The sequence below is a fragment of the Alternaria atra genome (assembly GCF_907166805.1).
Source record: "Alternaria atra isolate CS162 genome assembly, contig: 24, whole genome shotgun sequence".
NCBI lineage: Eukaryota > Fungi > Ascomycota > Dothideomycetes > Pleosporales > Pleosporaceae > Alternaria > Alternaria atra.
Window position 1 is genome coordinate 251,720 of NW_025091322.1, and position 22,491 is coordinate 274,210.

Below are 22,491 nucleotides of genomic sequence, written 5' to 3' on the forward strand. Positions count from 1 at the left end.
TTGGCGCTCCAGGAGCCTCCAGACCTCTCGATCCAGTCCAGTCCAAATTTCTCAAACTCCGGATCCAGTCCAGCCAAATCCAGTCCATCCAAATCCAGTCCAGTGCTAGTCCAGTCCAATTAGATCACTGCTTCGGCTGCCGCAACCGCTCTTCGTATCACAAGCATTTGCGATAGCTTGACGAATTTAGACAAGACTGGCGAGTAGGCAGCAGCATCGTGGAATGCTCCAGCATTCTTCTCGTCAATACCAAGGACGGCGAGGAAGACCACTACTGGGCTTCCAAACACACTTCCGCGAAGTGGATGATCGAGCAAGGATATACAGAGTAGCAGCGCCGCCTGTCTAACGCTTCCGTGTCCTTGCTCTGTCTCTGACAAAGCTTCCTTGCATGTTTGGCTGCCTCATGAATACAGGTTAGCTGTACAGCAGTGTATTGGTGAGGTAAGCGAGCCATTCCACCGTGGTCTTCGTCTTGACTGGTTCGGCACACGAAGCACAGAAGACGCTTCTAAGTGTATTTATAGGCTCGATAGGACTCCTTCTGGAGATTTACTATGAGTGCCTTCTCGCTCGCTCGGCTTGTGTCGTCGCTGACAAAGCTGTTGATTCGAAACTGATCAAAGAAGCCAACCCTATCATCACAAACATCTGCATGTGCCTGATCGACCAGGCGGTCAACGCTCTCAGCAAGAACGCACAGATCGGGCTCTAAGGCGGGGGCGGGCATATGACTAAGACGGGCAGCTTTCAGGAGTGGGACGCCTTTGAACAGCTGCCACCATCGCGTAGCATCCAGCCAAGTGTCAACTTCTGTCGCGACGGTCACACCCGGGCAACTGTCTAATCCAGCTTCTAGCGCTGTCCGACTGCTAGCTAACTCTGCATCGATCAACTCGTGCAGCACGGCCTCTCTAGAGGGAGCTGCCCTTCGTACGTTCTCTCGTAGGACTGGATGACTGACCACATCATTTCCGCTTGGACCAGGAGTAACCTCGAAATACGATGACTGCGCGCTAGTTGCAAAGAAGCGTTGGCAATAGACATGCGTAAAGATAGGGCTGCTATTTTCGTACAGATGTTGTAAAGGCACGTGACGGCCGCCTCTTGTGGTTCGTACTGTACTGTGATTCTGAAAATGTCTTGACATAGTGTTCTCCGCACAAGGCGAAGCTGTCGCTATCTTTGGACACTGAGAGCATTTTAAGCCCTGATGTAGTGATAATCTAGGTATTGGAGATGATGTTGGCGCTGGGTACGGAATCAGGCTCTGTGTTGGGTCCACAGCACCTGGGAATGCTTTCCGAAGCAGCCGAGCGACGCACACTGCCCTCCTGTACCATCGCACGGACGTACGTCTGGGTGCAACTTATGCTGCGCGCGAAGGTGCGTAGTGAGCGCACTGACTGATAGCTTGTGCTACCACAGTACGCGTGCTAGGCGCGACAGATACGCGTTGGTGTGATGTTCCGGGTTCACTTCGGCACATGGCCACAAGCAACTGTGATTGGCTACTCGAACAAATCGACTCAAGCCCATTCAAGCATAGGATGGAGATTTATATTGTGATTAACATGGGTTTATCTGAACTGTGCGCGCGCGAAACTCCAAGTGCTCGAACAACTGTGCAAGACCCCATGTGGCTGTTTCCAGTATAGTCCCGGAAGATTGCTACATGACGTCACATAAGACGGGTGTCATAGCGTGCCCAGACGCGTCGTTCCAAGTACCAGGCGCGTAGACAAGCCGATGACGTAGCCTACTTCGCAACGCGAACAAATCGCAAACCGTGTTTTTGCAACATTAACTCTTTCCTCCCTCTTTAGTATACTCGAGGCCTCTTGATATCCAATCAAGCAGAGGTCGATCGAGCAGTGGAACCTCCGCAATGCACGATCCGCAAGACCTTGACTTTGTCGGGTCGATCCGAGCCTTGATCGTCTCGGGAGAATACCGCTCGCGTGCGAAGTGCCCTCTCCACCCTCCTCGGCTGTGTGCTCGCCTCGCAGATCTTCTCCTCCTCGACATCTTCGAGCAACAGCATCTTCAGCGGCTTGAACGGATGGGCGACTCTACAGTGCATATTGGTAACGTGGGGGACCAACATCGCTATCAACTACGGGAACGAGTGGTCCGACTATGCCCTCGATACGCCAGGTCAACAGGAGAGTATCAGGCGGGACGTCAACTTGCGCGAGGCGCTCGCTAAGAAGGCCAAAGGAGAGGCGGGAGGAGAGACGGGAGGGGAGGATCTCGAGGAAGCTGCGAAACAGGCAAATTCGAAGCTTTATGGAAATACCACGAGGATCATTCATGATGGGACGTTCCACCGTGGACGGCGCTCGCTTGCTGTGCGGTCTGGCAGGCTGCGCTCGTAGCTCTCATCATCTTCTCGCGTGCAGCGGACCCCGCCCTCTCTGGCGCATCGTTGGGAAATGGAGCAAGAACACCCTTCCGCGGTTTGGCGCTCCACCTCGGCATCATATGCACGATCCTCTCGCACTCGTACGTCGGGCCTCCGCTGCGCCTGCACTACAACGGCTTCGGCGAACTCGTCTCTGCGCTGTTCCTCTCGCCCGTCGCTGTCCTTTTCGGCCTTGTCGGCCACTACACAGCCTCAACAGGCCGCCCAGTCGCGTGGTCCGACCTCTTCACGTCGAACTTGCCCACTCCCTCAGGCTTCACGCTGGACAAGTCGCTCTGGCTCCTCTTTGGCGCGTTGTACTTCTACGAACAAGCGAGGATCTTCGTCATGCACATACACGACATTGGCACCGACATCGCCGGTGGAAACGGACGTTCGTCTCGCGCATAGGGCACCGGCGGGCCAAGGACCTCTATGCGGTGTTCAACGTGCTGTCTGTCACGTTATTTGGGCTGCTAGCGCGCACGCTTTCAGGCGAGAGCTACGGCGATCGCAAAAGTTTGATAGGGCGGGCAGGCGGGAAGATGCTCCGGCTCCGAGCGCGTTCGAGTGCCGGACAAGTATGGATAGGCGGCCTGGTCGTGCTGCTGAGCTGCGCTCTGCCTGTGATTTTCGCGACGTATCGCGTGCTCGTAGCGGAGATCCCACAGGCCACTGCTCCTTCGGCGGACGTGCCGGACGCTCTGCCCGATGCGAGCCTCAAGCACGGCTTGACGGATACTGCCGAGCCGGCCCTGCGAAGCTTCCATGGACGCCCAGTCCCGGACGGTAGGAAGGTCTATGAGCCAAGTCGGAAAGCAGGAGGAATATCCATGGGAGACTGTATCAAGTTGGTCTCGCTGCAGACGTTGGCGACGCCGGCGGTATTGACCATAACGGCGTTGTTGGCGGCGTACGTCGGGCAGCGGGCGGAGAAGATGGACGCGTATCTGCACTAGCACAAGTTGCTGGATGCGGAGCGAGCCGCACAAGTACAAGCATCTTCTGCACATCGTTTGTCGCGTTGGAAGGGTGTAGGGTGTAGTAGCTGTTTGAATACGTGATACGCTGACAGAGCCTCCTGGAAATGACGTTATTATAAGAGCACACCTACTGGGCTTGCTTATTTACCTCTTGAGAATGCGGGAATAGACTGTCATGTGGCTGACCAAGCCGCTGGTTGGGTTCTCTAGAATGGGTTCTAATGTGGGTTGACCGTAGGACTTCGATTGTTGCGATGCAACGACTCTACCATCAAATGGGAACGGTGTGAGGGGAAGATGTTGTTGGCCGATTGTGTTGCTATTGCTGTTCAAGACCGTGGTCGACAATCGCGACTCATTCTCGTGGGCTATTTTGCCTCATTCGGAGGTCACAGGGGACAACTTCGAGAGGTTGTGGTACGAAACCGCGCAGAGAATGGGTCATGCACTCAGTGAGATCCATCAGAAGAGCGTTGCTGGAAAGCCAGACTACTTGAAGGCGTTGGACGAGCACATCAAGTCCGCGGCTGACTGGCGGGCACAGAACGAGTAAACTTCGGCTCGCTGAGCATGAGAGCTCTCGCGCGAGTCTCATCAGGCCTTGTTGGGTGTGTTGGAGTGGCACTACTCGTATGACAGTAGTACGCCAGGTGTCTGTGAGGTGGTTCGTGCGAGCGGTGATACTGATCAGCCCGAGGGCTTGTTGATGCGGGACGTCGCGAACATTGTTGGTTGGCGGTAGGTAGACAACAAACCCCGCTGGTGGCTGTGCTCTGACTGTTGCGCCTGGGGGCGTCTTGATTCCGTCATTGCGTCTTGCGCTACTTTGTTGCCTATGTTGGATAGATGTGTTGTGCGCAGACTTGTCAACAATCAAGCCAATCAAGCCGATCTAACCATGTTTAGTAAGATCTTAACCTATGCGAGCTAGTGAATTGCCATATTGGGTTAGACCGGCTTGATGAACTGGAGTGTTGACAAGTCTAGTCGTGCGGTGTAAGTTTAACATGCTCGCAAGTGCTATACCTGTCCCTGCCAGTTCCATCTCTTGGAAATCATTTTGCGATCGTCTGCGGTGTCGAGGAGCGAAAAGCAATCTGCATAACGATTGGCAAAGCGGCTGAGAAGCGGCTTACTGTGATGCAGTTTAGAAGCTTATACACATGACCAGTCTGAGAGCGCAGTTGATCGTCTCGAGCGCACGTAGATTATGACCACAGCTCCGAGCAGTATCTCCATCCACGCATATTCTTCACGGAACGGCTCCAGAATCTGGCCAACCCAATCATTCTAGTCATCGTCCCATCGTCCGCAAGCAAAGATAGCTCGGGCGTACTCCCAGTAGCTTGGGTACCAGCCGGCAAACTCCCAGTCTATGATGACCAACTCGGAGTGCGCACTGTCGGGTTGCGTCTCCCGCTTGCGTATAAGAATGTTCCTCCGTTGAAAGTCTGCATGCGAGCAGAGTTGCCAACAAGCAAGCCAATCAAGCTTTTGACGTCGGCTTGGCGTGAGGCTCGTTCTTGAAGCTTGGATATAGGCTTGGATTACAAGCTTCTGGTGTTCTGGGCGGCTTGCTTGAAACTCGGCTTGAAGGCTTGATAGATTTGTGTACGATAGACCGCCCGCCTATACTGATTACATGTCGTCTTGATCCCAGTCGCATACGCCGTACAACGCGTCTATCTGGTGGTCAGATACTAGTTTTGTCGCCCCCGTTTTGCCCATGCCGAAGCCAGCTTTCTGCCACCGTCGTACGCACTGTATTGCCGCCAGTAACTGGGGTGATATCGCCCGTCTTCGCGGCTCTAATAGATTACCGAGCTCACTAAACATGCGCTCACAGTCGCAGCTTGAAGCTGGGGCTGATATGACGTCAATCGCGAGCTGGGCAAGTCGTGGGTAGCGGTCGCGTTGTTGTATCCAGTATTGTATCGGGTTATTGGCGACTTCTGAGCCTTTCTCCGCCCGCGGTTCTCATCGTTTCCATCGCTCGTATTCGTCTAGATCGTCAGCGCTGGCGCTAGAGGTGGCCTTTGGATCGATAAGGCTGTCGATCGCGTCGTCAACATCGTTAGTAACGACCCATTGGGAACTTAGAAAAGGGAAGACGAGAACGGGGTTGAGCGTAAAGTCAGCAAGCGCAGTTTCTTCGTCGGGAGTGAAGGCGGTCTGCAGTGTGAGCTCGAAGGCCTGCGAAGTGGACAGATATCCGATGATGGTATCAGCCTGAGGCTGTGACAATCGGGGCAGCGTCTTGCCCGAAGGCGGTGGAGGAAGGAAGTCGCGTGACATGAAGTCGAGTGTGCTGGAGATCATAGGCATTCGTTACCTCGAGCCATTGTTACTCTTTGCTGGCGAAGATGACTCGAGAGCCATCAACTCCGTGCCTATGTTCTCATTGTCGAACGAGAGTCATCTCTCTTGCGTGACAGTATTGTGTCCAAATGGCTCTGAAGATGGGCCGGCAGTGCGCGTTGTGTATCGACATCGATGCGGTAAGCTCGGCAGTGTGTCCATCAACCAAGTAAGTTACTTGCTTGACACCAGGGCGCTAGAGCACTACAGTGGGCCGGACTAAATTAGTTGGAACCTTAAGCACCGACGCGCAACACTGGCCAATCACTCCAAGACGATCTGCTTACGTTAAAGCAACCGGTTGAACCGGTCGGTCCAAAGGGCCCACAGTTGCTTGGAGCCCTGGTGTCAAGCAAGTAACTTACTTGATTGATGGACACACTGAAGCTCGGAGCGTGGCGCGCGTCCTAGGCGCTGCGCGTCGGCCAACATGGCTGCAATCGACACCGATGCTAAATTGCCTGCTGGATGGCCTTCTATCTGACAGCAACACATGCTATCTGACACATCCCCATTGACATACCCATCTCGCAACCAACCCGCTTCTGGACAGGTAAGAAAAGCTTCCTGTGAACCTTTTTCGCAGTCACGATCTTTGCGCACAAATCATTTGTTAACTGTCTTGTCAAGTCAGGATGTCTTAATAATAAACCGCCCCTGGGTGATGAACTACGCAAGACAGTCCAATCAAACTTGATTGATAAGGCTGGCGAGGACGATGTCAACACCCTTGATGTCCAATATGGATGTCTCAGAAGGGAGAGTAGCACAGCCGAGAACACTGATATTGATATGAGCCCCTCGCTGTCTGGGTCTTCTCGAATAAGCAGGTACTTTTGAAGACATATTTTTTTTCATTCGACTCATCAAGACTAGATCTGTTCCTCACAAGACGCCCCCAACGACTTCTCCCTGAGGAATTGCTCTAAACGAAAATCTATCATCCAAGATGTCCTACACGAAGCCGATAGCAGACTTGTCAACAATCAAGCCGATCAAGCCGGTCTAACCTAATATGGTAATCCACTAACTCGCGGAGGTTAAGATTTTACTAAATGTAGTTAGATCGGCTTGATTGGCTTGATTGTTGACAAGTCTGGCCGATAGAGGCTGGGTGATCGAAAATAGTGAGGATGGTGAAGGCAGCAGGAGAAAAAGTCGCAAATGGCACCCACATAACAAAACGTGGGCACACAAAGTCCCACATACACAAGTTAGTCTTATTCAAAGTATTTTCACCAGCCCACTGACTTTCTGATAGAGTTTCTGTAAGGGGCTACGCAAATGTTGCTGATGCCTGGTAACAGGATTGTATTCGATGCCCTCCTATCTACTGCTCATGCTGAGTCTATAAACACCCGGTAGTACTGTGTTCGAGAAGCTTCTAGCGATTCCCAGAACACCAAGTAAGCCCGAAGGTTCCACCGAGGAACACTACACTAACTAGGCTCTAGCCTATCACAAGGTATTCAAGCTCGCCGTAAATGGGGGTCGTTCAATAATCCTGGCCGAAGGGTTAAAATATGGATGTGGTCTTCAGTAAGGGGCCGATGAATTCCCTTGTCTGTTAAGAGGTCCATGTTATGTCCCAAAAGAAGCTTCAGAGACGTTATGATTCTGAAGTGTACGTAGAATTTCGGCCAAGACAGATATTCGGTACCATCTCGGGCGGGGTACGCCAAGTAATTCCGCCGAACTTTGCCATGTAATGGATCTGCGATGGCGGCAACGCCTCCATCGCAACCTCAACCCTGCTATCCTAATGGCCATTAGCGACATATCACGTCGGGTCGCTATGTACGTCAAGATCGCTGATATTGAGGGAAACACTCTTAGTAGACACGTTACTTTGGGGCAAGGGTTCCGTTCCCGGTTTCAGATCCTCTCGCTCTGCCGAGATCCGATCTGGTGGTTGTGGCTAAAAATGTGGCCGGATTCTCTTGGCAGCCTGCCTAAGTTGCGATGAAGCCTATCTAAACCTCTTTCTTTGTCCACACCAGAATAAATATAACGCCTCTGGCGCAACCCTGTGGCCGGTGCGGGTCGGCCATCCTGTTAGTGCGGTCGAGGCTTTCGCCCACATTATGTGAAGAGCTAAAGGCGGCGATTCCCCGTTGATAGATCTGTTGTAAGCCTAGGACGATATTATATGATTTCTATGCAGGCATGACTACTGCGTCTGACTACTTTAGAGCTCAGATCACGCACTTGTACATATACACAACAATACGCTCATACATGAGACCCAATACTAGTGCTTCCCTTGCCTACAGTAATACTAATTCTATACGCAACATATGGTGGGGCTGATCCGCTCGCTTGTGTGATCCACTCGCTTGTGGAACACGTTAGGGCCTGCATTATACATCGCGCTAGACAGAAATCCATCGAGCGGTGGCGTATGCACCTGGAAGCTTCTCTTCTGGCTCACTATCATCTGCTGGCCAATGTTAGAATTCGTTAGCTCTCTGCTGTGTCGGGTAGGCTGTGTTCAGCCGCCGAAAAAACCGCACCTGAAGTTGTCCACGATCGGCTCAGACGAGCAGTCATCAGCTGTAAAAAGGAAGTCACAATGTGATCTTTGCTCTCTCCGGGGGCCAATCAGGATATGCAACATATACGTAACCATTACAATTGTACACAAAGTATTACGCAAATAGGAACGTCATTGAAAAACTGTCAAAAACTGTAGACATCCACGGAGCGAGACTCCAGCCAATCACACTACCGTGTCTGTGCGCGTGATGATCATGGTCGAGTGATGATCACCCCACCAACAATCCTATCTATCGAAAATGAGGCTGTACAACCACCGCAAATCGTGATTATCGTAAGATTTCTTGATGTATTAACGTGTTCCACCAGTCCTCGGCCCACCCCACCAAATCCTCGCAACTCCGTCTGCGCCAACGACCATGGCTCAACAACCACGTGCTCAGCAAACCTATCGTGAGGGTAGAACTCTTCTAGCATCTCGTGCGCTCCAAGAAAAACGTGTTACAAGCCAGCGCCAGGCTGCCTCGTTGTACGACGCTCCGCGAACAACGCTCCGACGCCGATGTCAACGCGTCCCTACAATTAAGGACTTCAACGCCCAGAAACGGAAGCTAGACCCTATCGAAGAGCAGTCTCTCGTTCAATGGATCCTAGACCTCGATCGACGAGGCTTTCAGCCCCAGGTCATCGACGTACGACGAATGGCAGACGCTCTTCTTGCCGCGCGCGGCCAAGATCCACCTCCACCACCTACAGGCAAGAACTGGGTGTCGCGCTTTGTCAACAGCCAGTCTGAGCTACAGACAAAGTGGAACAGGAAGTTCCATAGCCAGCGCGCTCGCTGTGAGGATCCTGTCGCTATCGCAGCATGGTTTAAGCTTGTAGAGGAGACGCGCCAGGCGTACGGTATACTAGACGACGATATATATAACTTCGATGAGACTGGCTTTATGATGGGCGTCGCCGCTACGTCTAAGGTGGTCACAAGCTCAGATACAGTAGGTCGCGCTACCGTCGTACAGCCAGGCAATTGAGAGTGGGTTACCGCGATTGAGTGTATCAACGCGTCTGGCTGGTGTCTCCCACCCTTCATGATCCTGTCTGGCAAGCAGCACCAGGCTAGCTGGTACCGCCACCTCCCGCCAGACTGGGTTCTGGTCCACCGGCAGCTACACATCTGTCGAGTCCAAGAGGCCAGATGTAGGCACGACATGCCGACTGTATTACAAGGAGAAGAGCAACTGGGCTCGACTGGTCAATCATGCCTGCAACCCTTGTGCTGAAATGACGGTGAAGATTTTCTCCGGCAGAGCAAGACTGATGCTTCGCGCACGACGAGACATATGGGATGGCATGGAGATCACGGTCGATTACGGGAACAGTTTTCCCAGAGATGAAGCATGTTTGTGCGCGACATGCAGCGAAAGCGCAGCATCGAGAAACGACAAAAGCTAAAGCAACAGACATAGCAGGCATCAATCGCGTCTAGACGCCAGGTTCACGTTGCGGCATTGCTGGACATCACTCTTGAGGGGCGATGCCGTATGATTGACAGCTCGAGCAACATACCAGACTCGCTCAATATTGCTTGCCCTTGGCTTTATTGTATACCTTGGCAATATTTGCGATCTCGGCGCTGTGCCCACAAAACCTCGGATCATCGAAGCAATGAGCCCAGATCGTTTACTAAGACGCGGTGAGGACTGTTGTGCCTCCCGAGGTAGTTACGTTCGCCGCCCCAGCCCCTGGGCAGTGTGAAGAGAGAGTCCCGTTGTTGCATATGTAGCTGCCCACCTGCGCTTTGAAGTCGTCCGACATCTGATCCAGCCCAGGATACCACGTCTCTTCGCCTCCTTGATCCGTGAGCGGCGTGTTGCAGTTGTCATTACTAGATAGTTAGGGCTTTGAATACGCATCTGTCACGAGACCAAACCTACCTGTAAAACTAGCAACACAAGCCTAGCTCGATGGCGATGGAACTAACGTCGTTTAGCTGATCGGTGGCGACACAGCGATCTGACGAAGTGATTAGTACACTGCACTCTCTAAGCTGTGTTGGAGCGGAAGTGAAGCTAGGGTGGGCTGTTATCGGTAGGAGCGGTCGCCTAGTGCTTTGTTGTCCTACCTTTAGTACGCAATCCGCCTACTCGACTTAGTTGTTCTAGAGCGACACAATTGCTGTTTACGCGAACGCTTTAGCGAAGAGCGCGCTCAGGATGGACATGTGTAGAAATCGCATATTAAAGTTAGAAAATACCTTAATTCAAGCCTGTATATGCGGTCAGTCAACATCAGCACAGAGCCACATTATATACTCGACGCCTAATACAGTAGTATCTGTTTCCTTGCTAGATGCATCCTCGAGACGACCTTAGTTTGTGTAGGCGTAATGCCAGTGTGCGCCATGGTCCATGGAGGGAGCTCCTTGGCCTCCCTCCTTACTCCCTCCCTCCTTGGCCTCCATGGAGCTCCGCCGGAGTTGACGGAGTTGCTAAGCTTTTACCCCACACTCACACTAATCGTATGAGGCGTAGGTTAGAGCGCGGCGTAAAGCTTAGCCTCACCGCTGCTATCAGAACGCGGGGAGCACGGGCCATGGTGTTGTTAGAGGAGGTGAACAATATATTGTATATATACTACTTAATCTATCGTTCTTTTATCAAACCCACCACTAGAGTGTATATCTCAGTGGTAGAGCGCTGTCAGGTTAATTGTTCTGGCGAGGAGAACAGTGTAAATTAAGGCTTCCAATCAGTAAGTCATACATGGGCAAATCGATATGCTTTAGCGTCGATATATCGATATATCGATATCGATATGGATTTTGAGGCTGATTTCGATATCGATATCGAAACTCACCCGTTTTCGATATATCGATATATCGATGAAAAAGCTTGGCAGCCCTTACTGTAACACGGGACGGCAGAGGCTGAGCGAGGAGGACGATTATGGTCCCAACATGTTTGCTTCTCTCGCTCGCGCCTTGGCCTCTGAACCTGCTCATAACCTGCGCTCCGCGCGTTAGGAGATGGACAAGAATTATTCTCACGACCTCCCTACCTAGTGTAGTAATACAAGAGCTTTCCCCCACTATTCTCTTGTAGTGTGAAGCAAATACTATTGCCTATAACTACCCCTCACACTTAAAACCTAAATATCTCTGCAGATACGTACTTTTATCCCTTAATATCTATCAACAAGCCGTTTTTTAACCTGATTAGTACTACTTACCTATTACACCATGGAGTCCTTTTTATCATCAGATGTCGCACCATCTAGCTCTGCTAGCAACCCAATTAAGTTACCTAGTAACTTCTGGGATGTCATGGAACGACGTACCGTACCAAGCCAGAAACGTGGATCTCAAGGCACTCAAGAGTTTATATGCATGATGCATCCTCAATGGGGCCCTCAAACATCAAAATCTAATGCTTCATATCATTGTCGCACCCAGCACCCATTATCTCAGCAACAGCTACGTCAGCAGCATTTGAACGACGCAGATACGTCATTATCTCGAGGCCTTTTACCTTCAACCGCGGCCCTACATCGTACGTTCGATAGGGAAGCCTACAAAGAAGCAGTAGTTGGATTACTTACCCGACGGCGCCTACCATTTAGCAGTGTTGAGTGGCCAGAGATGCAAGCTCTACTTCTAGCCGCTAATCCTGAAAGTGGCCATTTTCTCATCAAGTCTCGACGCATTGTTATACGTCTTATGGCTGCTAATTACGTCATGTACCGAGATCAGCTTCAAGATACTCTTACCATGGCTCGCAGCCCGATTCACTTACAAACAGATATCTGGACGTCGCCCCATCGAAAGGGCATGCTTGCTATCTGCGGGCAATGGATCAATCACGAATATAAGCTTCAAAAAGCCTTGTTAGGCCTAGTGGAGTTACCAGGAGACCACTCAGGATCATCTCAAGCATCCTTAATCCATCGGGTTCTTAAACAATACGAGATCACGTCAAACCTTGGGTGGTATACAGGCGACAACGCGACGTCAAACGACACTTGTCTGGAATCTCTGGCATCTCGATTACTTGAAGAGCATCAGGTTTGTTTTCTACGTTTTCTAGGTATCTTGCTAACACTATATAGGTTAAGTACGACCCTAAAAGGCGCCGTATACGCTGTATAGCCCATATCATCAACCTATCCCTTCAAGCCTTCCTCCTCGCGTCTTCTAAAGAAGCTCTTATCGCCGCGTTGTCCGCAGCAGCTGAGGTCGATGGAGAGGAACTTTTTGATAGGTTTTCCCTTATCTCAAGCTCCAATAACTCGAAAGACGACGCTCGCGGCCGTAAAACTTGGCGAGCAACCGCGAAAGGCCGTGGATCGCGACAGGCGAGCCAGAATCCTCAACACCAGGATTTCGATGGGATAGGCCGATTACCTGCACTCGAAAAGCTTCACGACCTGGGTATCTGGATCCACCGCTCACCACAACGCGATAAGGACTGGCTTGAGGCTATTGGGATACAGATAGGGATTGATAATATAACGCGGTGGTCATCGTGGTATCTGTTTATCGATAAAACACTGCGGAAACAGAGTGAGATTAAGGTCTTTCTCGTTGATCACGAAGACGACCTAAATGGCATTAAGCTTACTGCTGAGGATTGGGATATCCTTAGCAAAGCTCACTCATTCTTGCAACCGTTTGCAGGTGCGACTCTACACGCAGAAGGGGATAAGTCATCAATTGGACAGAGCCTTGAGATTATGGATGTTCTCCTCTACCACTATGAACAAGAGAAGGTAAAGTAGACGTCTTATTAGGTATCTTTACTAATAAGTTATTAGGAAAGGTACTCTACGCCTGGTCAAGAAGATCCTCAGATGCTCCACGCTATTAACATGGGATGGTATGTCCTTAGTAAGTACTACGGCCTCACAGACGAAGCACCTGTATACGCCGCAGCCCTTCTTCTCGATCCTTCAAAGCGGTCAGCCTATATCAAAAAGAACTGGACCCGAAGCTGGATAGCGCCAGCAATTGATAAAGCTTATACACTTTGGGTAGAGGATTATAAAATGGCTTTAATCCCTGGTTCCGAACCTGTTCAACAGCCCCAACATTGAGATCTCTCTGGGTTTGATCGTTTACGCCGCAACTTAGCTGGAACGACAGCTAATGAGGATGAGGATGACTTTAGCGTGTTTATTGAGGCCACACCCATTGCGATTAGCTGTACAGCTTTAGAATGGTGGTGCCACGAGGATCAGAGACGCCGATATCCAAAGCTTAGCCAGATGGCTATCGATATACTCTCAATCCCTGCTGAATCTGCAGAGGCAGAAAGGGTGTTTTCAGGTGCAAGAAGGACTTGTAGATACGATCGACTCAGGCTATCGTGTGCCAATATCGAGAAAATCGAGTGTATTGGTAGTTGGCTTCATCAGGGATGTCAAGATGGGCGATGAAGACAGTGGTCATGTGACTGATGTTGCATGACTACTTAGCGTCAGTACTTAGTCTTAGGTCTCACCTTGACAATACGATAACTCTTACACCCCCCCAAGTTTTGACAAGGGATTAATTACGCCTTCATCCAGGTCCGGAAGGGGGTTTCAACTTGAACCAGGCGAAAATGAGGCTATCCAGGGCTGGACAGATGAAGTGATTGATGAGATAACGTGGTTTGAGGACACTTAGCTAGCTAATTGATTTTTTATAGCTTATGTCATCGATAACGATCGATATCGACGTCGATATCGATATAAAAAACTTCAAATCGATATCGATATGAAATCTGCTATTTTATATCGATATCGATATGCCCATGTCTGCAGGCTCAACAAGCCAGTGCTCAGGCAAAAATTTGTGAGGCTCTGGCCAGTAGTTCGGGTTCCGCTGGACCGCGCCGTGGACAACCCAAAGGTTAATATCTTCAGTTGGGTATTTATTCCCACTCTTGTCGCGCAAGAAGACACCCGGAAGACCGCCTCTCATGCCCGAAGCTGGTGGAAAGAGCCGTAACGTCTCTTTGATCACCGCGGTCGTGTACGGGAGCCTGTTGATTTGCTCTGGGTGCTTTCTAAGCACACCTGCAGCCGAGTCGATGCCCTCGCCAAAGATGTCATCGAGCTCCGCGCGGACTTTAGCCAAAGCGTCTGGGTGCTTGGACAACATGTTGAGACTGTATACAATGGTAGCAGCGGTTGAATCGTGCCCAGCGAAGAGGAACAACCGAATTTGAACCGTCGCCCATTTTTTGAACTCGGGGTCAAGCTTCGCCGCTCCTTTGCGCTCGCCCATGTACGCTGCTATTACGATGTCCATGACTGACTTGGCACGAGTGGGCGGCTCGTTGGTCCTCCAATCCTCATATCGCTTGTCCAGCTCGGTGCTGAGGTAACGATCCATTGCCTTGCCGTTAGACCATTCAATTAAAGGGCGCATAGGGTTCCAGCGCTTGAACGGGTTCAGCTCCTCGTCCTGACAATGCCATTCTATGGAGCTCCTCATCGCAGCTGCAAGCGCATTGTGACTGGTCATGGAGTGGAGGCGGGTGTTGCTGGTATATCTCAGTACATGAATCCAGTCTGACGACCCCAAATTGTACTTACATGGTAATGGCACCGATGAGGTCCATCATGTAGTCACATGTCAGTCTGTCCAGCGAGAAAGTGTCGCCTTTCTTCGCATGCTCTCGCAGCAACGCCACGTAGACTTCAGCTTCGTCGATGATGTGCGGCGTGCTCTCGAGTATGATATTGGCACTGAAGCCTGGGTTGAATAGCGCTCTCGAACGCTTCCACTCGGCCCCGTTCATATCGAACAGATTCGGGCCTCCTGCAAACGGCGCGAAGAATGGAATCAGAATCGCTGGTTTGGGGAGATCATGTTCTTGACATGCTTGCATTGCCAGCTCGGGGGAAGTGACAACAATCAGCGGACTGCTAAAAGGCCAAAGATCGACATAGAAGCAGTTATCCGAGTCTTTGAAGTCGTATGATAGCAAAGTGAAGGCATCAGATTGCTGTGAACCTTTAGAAACTTCTCAAAAAATCCCGGCAATGTTTTCAAGTTACCGGCTGCGAAATCCCACGGCGGCATTGGCTTTTAGTTGTGTCGCGTTAGCACAGGATTTGCAACATGTTTGGAAGAGTTCGCATACCAGACCCTGCTTTTTGAGCTTATAGAAGATCATGCGCATCTTTACTAGCTTGAATATGAACATACCGGACGCGGTAACGACTGCAGATAACGCAATCTGCCATGTCGTACGCTTGAAGTCGAACAAATCCATTGTATACATGCTCTGCTTCCTCCTATCTCACGCACAACGGTGTCGTTCGGAACGCGCAATTTCTGAGTAGCTTCTCGCTGTGTAATCGACATTCACTACTTGGGACGCAAGAGCTTTTCAATTCGAGATGCGCATCGATAGAAAAGGGGTACGCGAGGTGCGCGTTGTTACATTATGCGTGGAGTCGGAGCCTTAGCCATGTTGGTGGTCGCGCTGTTGGTGCTGACAGGGCGAAATCCTCCGGGGCGTTGCGGCACAGTTAGCCACCGGCTGTTCCTGCGCTATCACAATGTTCCGCATCCTTTGCTCACGATACGGGGTGCCTTGCACGTCAGGCGAACTGCATCCCGCATATTCCATACTAGTACTTTGACATGCTAAACCTTAACTCCGCCCACTTCGCAACAACTTCTGCCTTCTCAGCGTCGGTTGCACCCCGATAGCTGACAGCCGATCGGCGTAGCTGTATGAAGAAAATCTCAGCTTGAAGAGTAGTGAGGTGCCGAGCCAAGAGCCCCTTCTCGACACCTTTCAAGAAGTAGCCTGGCAGACCAAAGATAGCTAATAGGGTCAGATAAGCAGGTTCCGCGGCATCCTAAGCGTTTGGGGCTTTGACTCACCAGCCATCGAATGGCAATACAACCCACCGAGACCTCTCCCAATCCCCTTGCCAAAACCGAGCGCACCTTCTTGTTTCGCACCAAGGTATGGATGCCTCACGATGCCTAGCAGTGCATCACCGAAGCCGAGCACAAGCTCCTTTCCTGCGAGCTTACACCCACTGCCAAAACCGGTGATCTCATCTCTCCGCCTGGCCGGGTCATTATGTATGGCGTATGAGGGCAAGTTCCGAAAGCCATTCGCGACATTGTAAAAGAGAGCGACCGGAGCTTTGGCCCCCGTAGCTGCAAGATCACCAACGTAATGGGCGGTCGCGCTAGTGATCTGGTACCCACGGCCACCCTTGGCTTTCCTTGCGGCGACTTTTTCACGCAGTGCTGTTATCCCGGGGTGACTTTGCGGCTTCTCAAAGTTGTGAGTGTAGTCTTCATCGCAAGACTTCGCCGCCATCCTGTACGCCAGGTGATGGAAGTGTTTTGAGGTGATGCCCTTCTCCACACTGACCTCATCTGGCTCATCGCTCTTCAGCGTTCCTCGCGAGAATTCGTTGTCCGTATCGCGTGGTCTCTTCTTCAAACGCTGCGAGAACTCGGCCGTATCTGTGCCAAGGGAAGCTATGAGTCCTCCGAAAGCAGCCACAACACCTGTGAGTGGCCCTTCGGCTCCTTCGTGGGTATAGTAATGCCGGTGTTGCAGTAGCCGTAGATGCCTCAAGTCCAACAGTCTCTGTTCAGCGAGCGCAGACGCTGCAAAGCCACTCAAATGCGCCCCAGTCTGTTTGTCACGCCATATCGCCAGTCGCTCCGGACAGATATGACATCGCATTCCATCGATATCCAGTCTCTGCTCAAAGTCTCGCATCGTATCTCCAGCACCGTCTTCTTCCGCAATACTCTCAGCCATCTTCTGTACAGCGACTTTGACAGATTCCTGGAGCGCAAACGTTATGCTTTTGGCAAGGCTCTCCGCAGTCATCTGCTTGAACGGAATAGGCATCGGGCCGGCGCCAGCTTTGGCGATCATCTGTTACAGAGGTTAACACGGTTCGATTATGCATCAATACAAACTTACCTGTCCCCAGAAGGGTTGATCGCCGAAGAAGGGCACAACCACGGTGGGCCTTCCCAAGGCAATCCCAGCAGCCGTTGTGCCAGCACCTCCATGATGCACGACACACAATACTCGTTGGAAGAGCCAGTCATGAGGACAGTTACCAATGAGGTAGACGTCATCAGGCACGTCTCCTACGCCCACACCGCCCCATCCCTTGGACACAATTGCCCTAACTTTCGCTAGCTTCACGGCGTCAAAGATGAGCTTAGTGAGAGCCACCGGGTCATCCACCACTATGCTACCAAAGCCGATATACACTGGAGGCGGACCTTTACCGAGGTATTCGACCAGGTCCTCGGGTGGCGTGTAGCCTGAACCAGCTTCAAGGAACGAGAAACCGGTGATGTTGATGTGTGAACCCCAGTCCGGTGGCCGCGGTATCAAAGCTTGAGACCACAGATAGCTGTAGGGAACACGAAGCCTTGTAAGCAAGTGATGGCCCCACAAAGGACTAATCGCGTCTAGATGCAAGGTCTGCGTTCTGAACTTGTTGATGACGTCCCCGAGGCCTTGCCAAGTTAGCAGCTCCATGATGCTGAAGCTGAAGTAGTTGGCGACAGACATCTCGACCTCACCGTATTCCATGGCCGCTAGAGGATGATGAAAGGCTTTTGTTGGTGACCATGGCATCGTGAAGACCATGTGCAGTGGAATGCCAAGCTTCTCTGCGCAATGGATGTGCCCCATCGAAGGAGGGTTCGCAATAATAGCGTCCGCAATGAAGAGGTCTTCGGGCGCGTCTACATTCAACGCTGGAACCTTCTCGCCCATGCCATCGCCGGCCTCAACACAGCTTCTCCAGGTCCCATCCATCATCTCGGCCATCTCTTTTCGTCGCTTGCCAATATCTCCAGCTTTGATCGACTGCATATTGGGCAGAAGGCCTGGGTTCTTCACCATGTACGCCATTAGGGCTTCCGGATCGCCACCGATGGAGAAGAACTCCACGCCATTGCTTTCCTACAAACGGTGTCAGTGCGTTGCATGCAGCGTAAATCCAAACGCAACAGCCACTCACCACAAAGTCCTTGAAGGCTGGATGTGTACAAATGCGCACTCGATGGCAATGTGGAGGGGCCTGAAGCAGCTTTGCAATCGGAATGAAGGGCTGCACATCACCTCGCGAGCCGCAAATATGTATCGCAATGTTCAATTGTGGCGCGCCAATGTTGCTCGTCTTGTCGCTGATGAATTCATCCACAAGCGCTGTGCTTCCCCTTCGCGGTTTCGCACATCGCGCCGGTCGACATACGGCGGCGTCCTTCTGGACTGTATCGAACCAGTACCTGACGTCGGTCGTGTTCTTGTGGAATTGAATAGCGACCTGACCAAACGTGTTTACTCGTCCGGTACCTTGCGCCTTACCGTCACGGTATTCGCCTCGTTTATGCTTTCTGCTGAAATCGAGAGGCATTGCGATACCGGTTGCAAGTGCTTGCTACATTGGGCCCTCGTCAGGATATAGAAGTTCAGAGATGACCAGATAAATGACGGAAATGAATTCTGCTCAATGTTTGTTCGAGTAAGCAGTCTTTCTGAATCGACTCTAGCGCATGGTTATACCTCTTACCTCTTCGGTTCGCAATCTGCAGGTCGCGGACCCTCTACGGCGAACCGAGCCAAACACAACGCGTTGCCACGTCCACCGAGGGGATCAACCGTCCCCCGCAAACTTTCGCACGAACAAAATGTGCTCGGCCGGGCCTTCACAATAGTCTGGACCCAAATCTCACTACATCGCATTGCGGCGCAAGGATTGTCCGCATTGGCATGCCTATCAAACTTTGTCGAAGGGTCGCATAAGAAGGCTTCACGACCTCTAGCTCAGCAACGCGGGACCGCTCGGAGCTCGGGCAATATGTGAAGCGATACGGATTCCACGCGTAGTTACTTTCGACTCGAATACAAGTACCTGTACTGCACGCGACACCAGTCGCGCACACACATTCAGCCATGGCCGACAACCAAGAGAAGGGTATCGTGGGGCGAGCACGTGGAATGTCGTTGTCGTTACTGCACACGACGCCGCAGTTGGGCATGTGGCAAGCCACAGCAACAGCCATGGCTCAAGCACCAAATTTGACTGAATTGAGAGAGCCGGAATCTGGCGGCTCGAACATCACGTTTGATGCACATGGCCATGCAACTCGTATCGCGGTACCAGATGACGACGGCGAACTCACCTTGGTCAAGTCGCAGACGAGGATCCTCAGTCGCCCAGCAACAGACGCTGATTTACCGGGAGAGGTACACAATAAGGCCGAGAAGCATTCTCGAAAGCATCATGGCCACGGATTCCATCGGCGTCCGACTCTGAAGGAGAAACACGCATCCGCCCACAAGGAACCATGGGGTTCTACCATCAAGCATGGTCTCAAGGCGTTCTGGGTCTTCTTCCTCACACCATCGGGCTTCCTGATTACCATTTATGGCCTCAACATTGTTGTACGTATGCGCTCGCTTCATTGACAACGATGCGCACTAATAATACAAGGCATGGGGCGCAATGCTTTTCTTCCTGCTCCTCAATGCCGCGCCGGCCATGTGCCACCCCAGCTGCGACGACGACAACAGCGCGCGGAAGATCTGGCTGGAGATTGATAGCCAGATTCTCAACGCGCTTTTCTGCGTCACGGGCTTCGGCCTAGCACCCTGGCACTTTCGCGACTTCTACTGGGTGTTGCGCGCCGTGCACGCTCACGATGCAAATGCCATGCGCCGCCTCTTCAATCAGAACAAAGCCTGGTTCCGCCCACCGGCTTGGTTTACGGATAACGAGGGCTGGCGCGGAGAGGAAGAGCTACAGCCTGCGACGTTCACTGGAATGAGGGCGCCGCCTACAAGTATGTGGAAGTTGGCGTTCACGGTGGACATGATGGTGTTGAACACGCTGTTGCAGGCGGTGCTTTGTTTCTTCATGTGGCATTACAATCGATTAAATCGGCCGACTTGGGCAACCGGTACCTTCATTGCTCTTGGATGCGGCGTTGCGATGTTCGCGGGTATCATGTCTTGGTGGGAGGGGCGGAAGGTGAAGAAGATCGAAGGCCCGGAGATCAAAATAGAGGCCAAAGCAGAACAGTCGGTTGAGGATAGCGGAGTCTAGCAATTACGTCAACGATGATTCGACTTACATACCTAACCTCCCTCCCTACGCGGCGAACAACCCGGTGGGCCGAAACCAGCCAATAAGAGCGCAAGGTTAACAGATATCCCGACCTTACGCATTGGCTCATTGGCTGGTTTCGGCCCACCGGGTTGTTCGCCGCGTAGGGAGGGAGGTTAACTACATTTAAGCGACCACATATAAGTCTACTACTATTCCGACTTAACACGAATTCCGCGCTCTGCCTTTCGCTTCAGCCCAATTTCCACTCTCCGACATTCGCCTATTTCATTGTGCTAACCAGGTTTTACGGCCACAAGGCCTTGGAAGGTGTAGGTCTCTTAGCAGGCAAATCACGGATGAATGCTTCTGCCAGACAAAGTTTGTTGTCGGATATGTCACCTTCTTTCGTAGCAATTTGATCGCTTGCTCGCGGAAAAGAAGCGGCCATCAGGTATACTGCACTATTGGACCGCTGGAGAAGTCCGCCAATCTAGTGCCAACGTAATCCTCCCAAGTTTGCAGCCGCATGGCAGCTCTGAATGTTCAATGGGGCATCCGCCGCATGCGTAGACTCTATTCTGGACGCAGCTAGCGCCAGGCTTGCTAATCAATCAATCTCTTGGCAACATTGTTTCAACATGTTGTTTCAATGTCAATTCAACTGGCCTACTGCTGCTGACATAAGCAATCGCAATTCAACTCAACTTTACCCCCAGTTGATTGATAATAAGTTGAGATGACTAGTGCGCCGCATGCTATTGGCTGCGTCGCTAACCGAGGACGTCTTGGCTTTCGTTTGGACGCGACACGACGCGACGCGTCAACCGGCGCATCTGCTAGCACATTGTCGCATGCCAAGCGCTTTCGTGAACCTAAACTCTGTTACTAAGCATGCCGTGCGAGGGCCTGAATATAAGCTGAGCTATGATGCAAGAACAATACAATAACTTACACACTCTTCATGATTTCCCGTACTTGCAACACCGCACCCAACCGTGCGACACACATCTATCAAGCATCTCATACATTGTCATGGATTTAGATATCGTCGACGCCTCCTCTATCGACACCCACTTCCGTACTGTGCAGTCCGGGCCACCCACCTCTACAGAAGCCCGGTTCGAGCCGTCTGCGTCCACCCATTCTCTTGCAGATGATGACCACTACCAAGATATCGTCTGGGCGCGACTACCGGGCTATATACGTCCACCAACCAGCGACAAGTTGCGCGCTTGGTTTTGGAAATACGGTTACTATGTTCAACAAGGGCTGAGCTCGGAGCGCTACTGGCTCTGTCGCGAGTGCCATTCGAAAAAGCCCTATCGCACGACTAAGTACATCATTGCCGGAGTCGACAATATCAAGAAACATCTTCTCAATGTCCACTGGATATCAAAAAATGGGCCTCTCTCTAGGAAACGCAGCCGTACAGTGTTCGAGCAATTACAGCTAAATACGGACGACCCAAAAGACCAGCAGGTAATGAATTGGATGAACAGTAGATTCGACCCTGAACGCTTCAAGAGGCTTCTTCTTTCTTGGGTAGTGTCTGACGCTATTCCCTTTCATAAGCTTGAGAGCGAGTATTTCCGCAAGCTATGCGAATATCTCCGTCCCCAGAGCAGTGATCGGAATGGTCTGGTCTGACTTGGTCTTGGTCTGGTCTAGACCGCCAAGACTTGGTTTGGTCTGGCGATTTTTGAGACCATGGTCGGACCGGTCTAGATGGTCGGACCACTCCAGCTATAAATAGGTCCACGTGACTAGATCTTGGACTAATTCGGTTAGAACACTCAGCACAGGATAATGTGAAGATCGATGTAATAGTACGGGGTGTGTTAGCACGATTGGAAGATCGATGTAATAACACAGTGGTTGAGAAGCAAGTACTAATCCTTAGATTGAATACGAAGTTGAGCACAATGACCATAAGGGTGCATTGTCCAGTGTCTATATACTTGTACGATAGTCGCGTTGGCTCCTACCGATAGTCGCGATAGTCGTCCTTGGCGTCGTAAACGGTCACGTGACTGTACGCTTACAGTTAGCGGTTTTGAAGAATTGCGGTCCTGGCTGTGCTTGTGTGGCGTGGTTGCGGCGTTTTGGCTGGGGACCGTAACAACTGGCTATCTCGCTACGACTCCC

At 51.5% G+C, this 22,491-nt stretch overlaps 4 protein-coding genes across 4 annotated transcripts; 2 read left to right on the forward strand and 2 right to left on the reverse strand.

The window, feature by feature from the left end:
- Window positions 1-1,888: 1,888 nt before the first annotated feature.
- Window positions 1,889-7,288, forward strand: ALTATR162_LOCUS5015 (uncharacterized protein; the record flags this gene model as incomplete). The annotated part of the gene is made up of 5 exons (XM_043312631.1): window positions 1,889-1,920; window positions 1,970-2,331; window positions 2,379-2,798; window positions 7,134-7,151; window positions 7,200-7,288. 5 exons carry the CDS (start codon window positions 1,889-1,891, stop codon window positions 7,286-7,288), a joined length of 921 nt encoding a protein of 306 aa, XP_043168566.1.
- Window positions 7,289-14,011: 6,723 nt separating this feature from the next.
- Window positions 14,012-15,503, reverse strand: ALTATR162_LOCUS5016 (uncharacterized protein; the record flags this gene model as incomplete). Its single annotated transcript, XM_043312632.1, has 3 exons — window positions 14,012-14,768; window positions 14,821-15,233; window positions 15,372-15,503. The coding sequence occupies 3 exons, from the start codon at window positions 15,501-15,503 to the stop codon at window positions 14,012-14,014; spliced, it is 1,302 nt and encodes a 433-aa protein (XP_043168567.1).
- A 361-nt stretch (window positions 15,504-15,864) lies between these two features.
- ALTATR162_LOCUS5017 (uncharacterized protein) lies at window positions 15,865-18,651 on the reverse strand (the record flags this gene model as incomplete). Its single annotated transcript, XM_043312633.1, has 4 exons — window positions 15,865-16,064; window positions 16,124-17,147; window positions 17,196-18,197; window positions 18,256-18,651. 4 exons carry the CDS (start codon window positions 18,649-18,651, stop codon window positions 15,865-15,867), a joined length of 2,622 nt encoding a protein of 873 aa, XP_043168568.1.
- A 539-nt stretch (window positions 18,652-19,190) lies between these two features.
- ALTATR162_LOCUS5018 (uncharacterized protein) lies at window positions 19,191-20,343 on the forward strand (the record flags this gene model as incomplete). The annotated part of the gene is made up of 2 exons (XM_043312634.1): window positions 19,191-19,682; window positions 19,732-20,343. 2 exons carry the CDS (start codon window positions 19,191-19,193, stop codon window positions 20,341-20,343), a joined length of 1,104 nt encoding a protein of 367 aa, XP_043168569.1.
- Window positions 20,344-22,491: the final 2,148 nt, after the last annotated feature.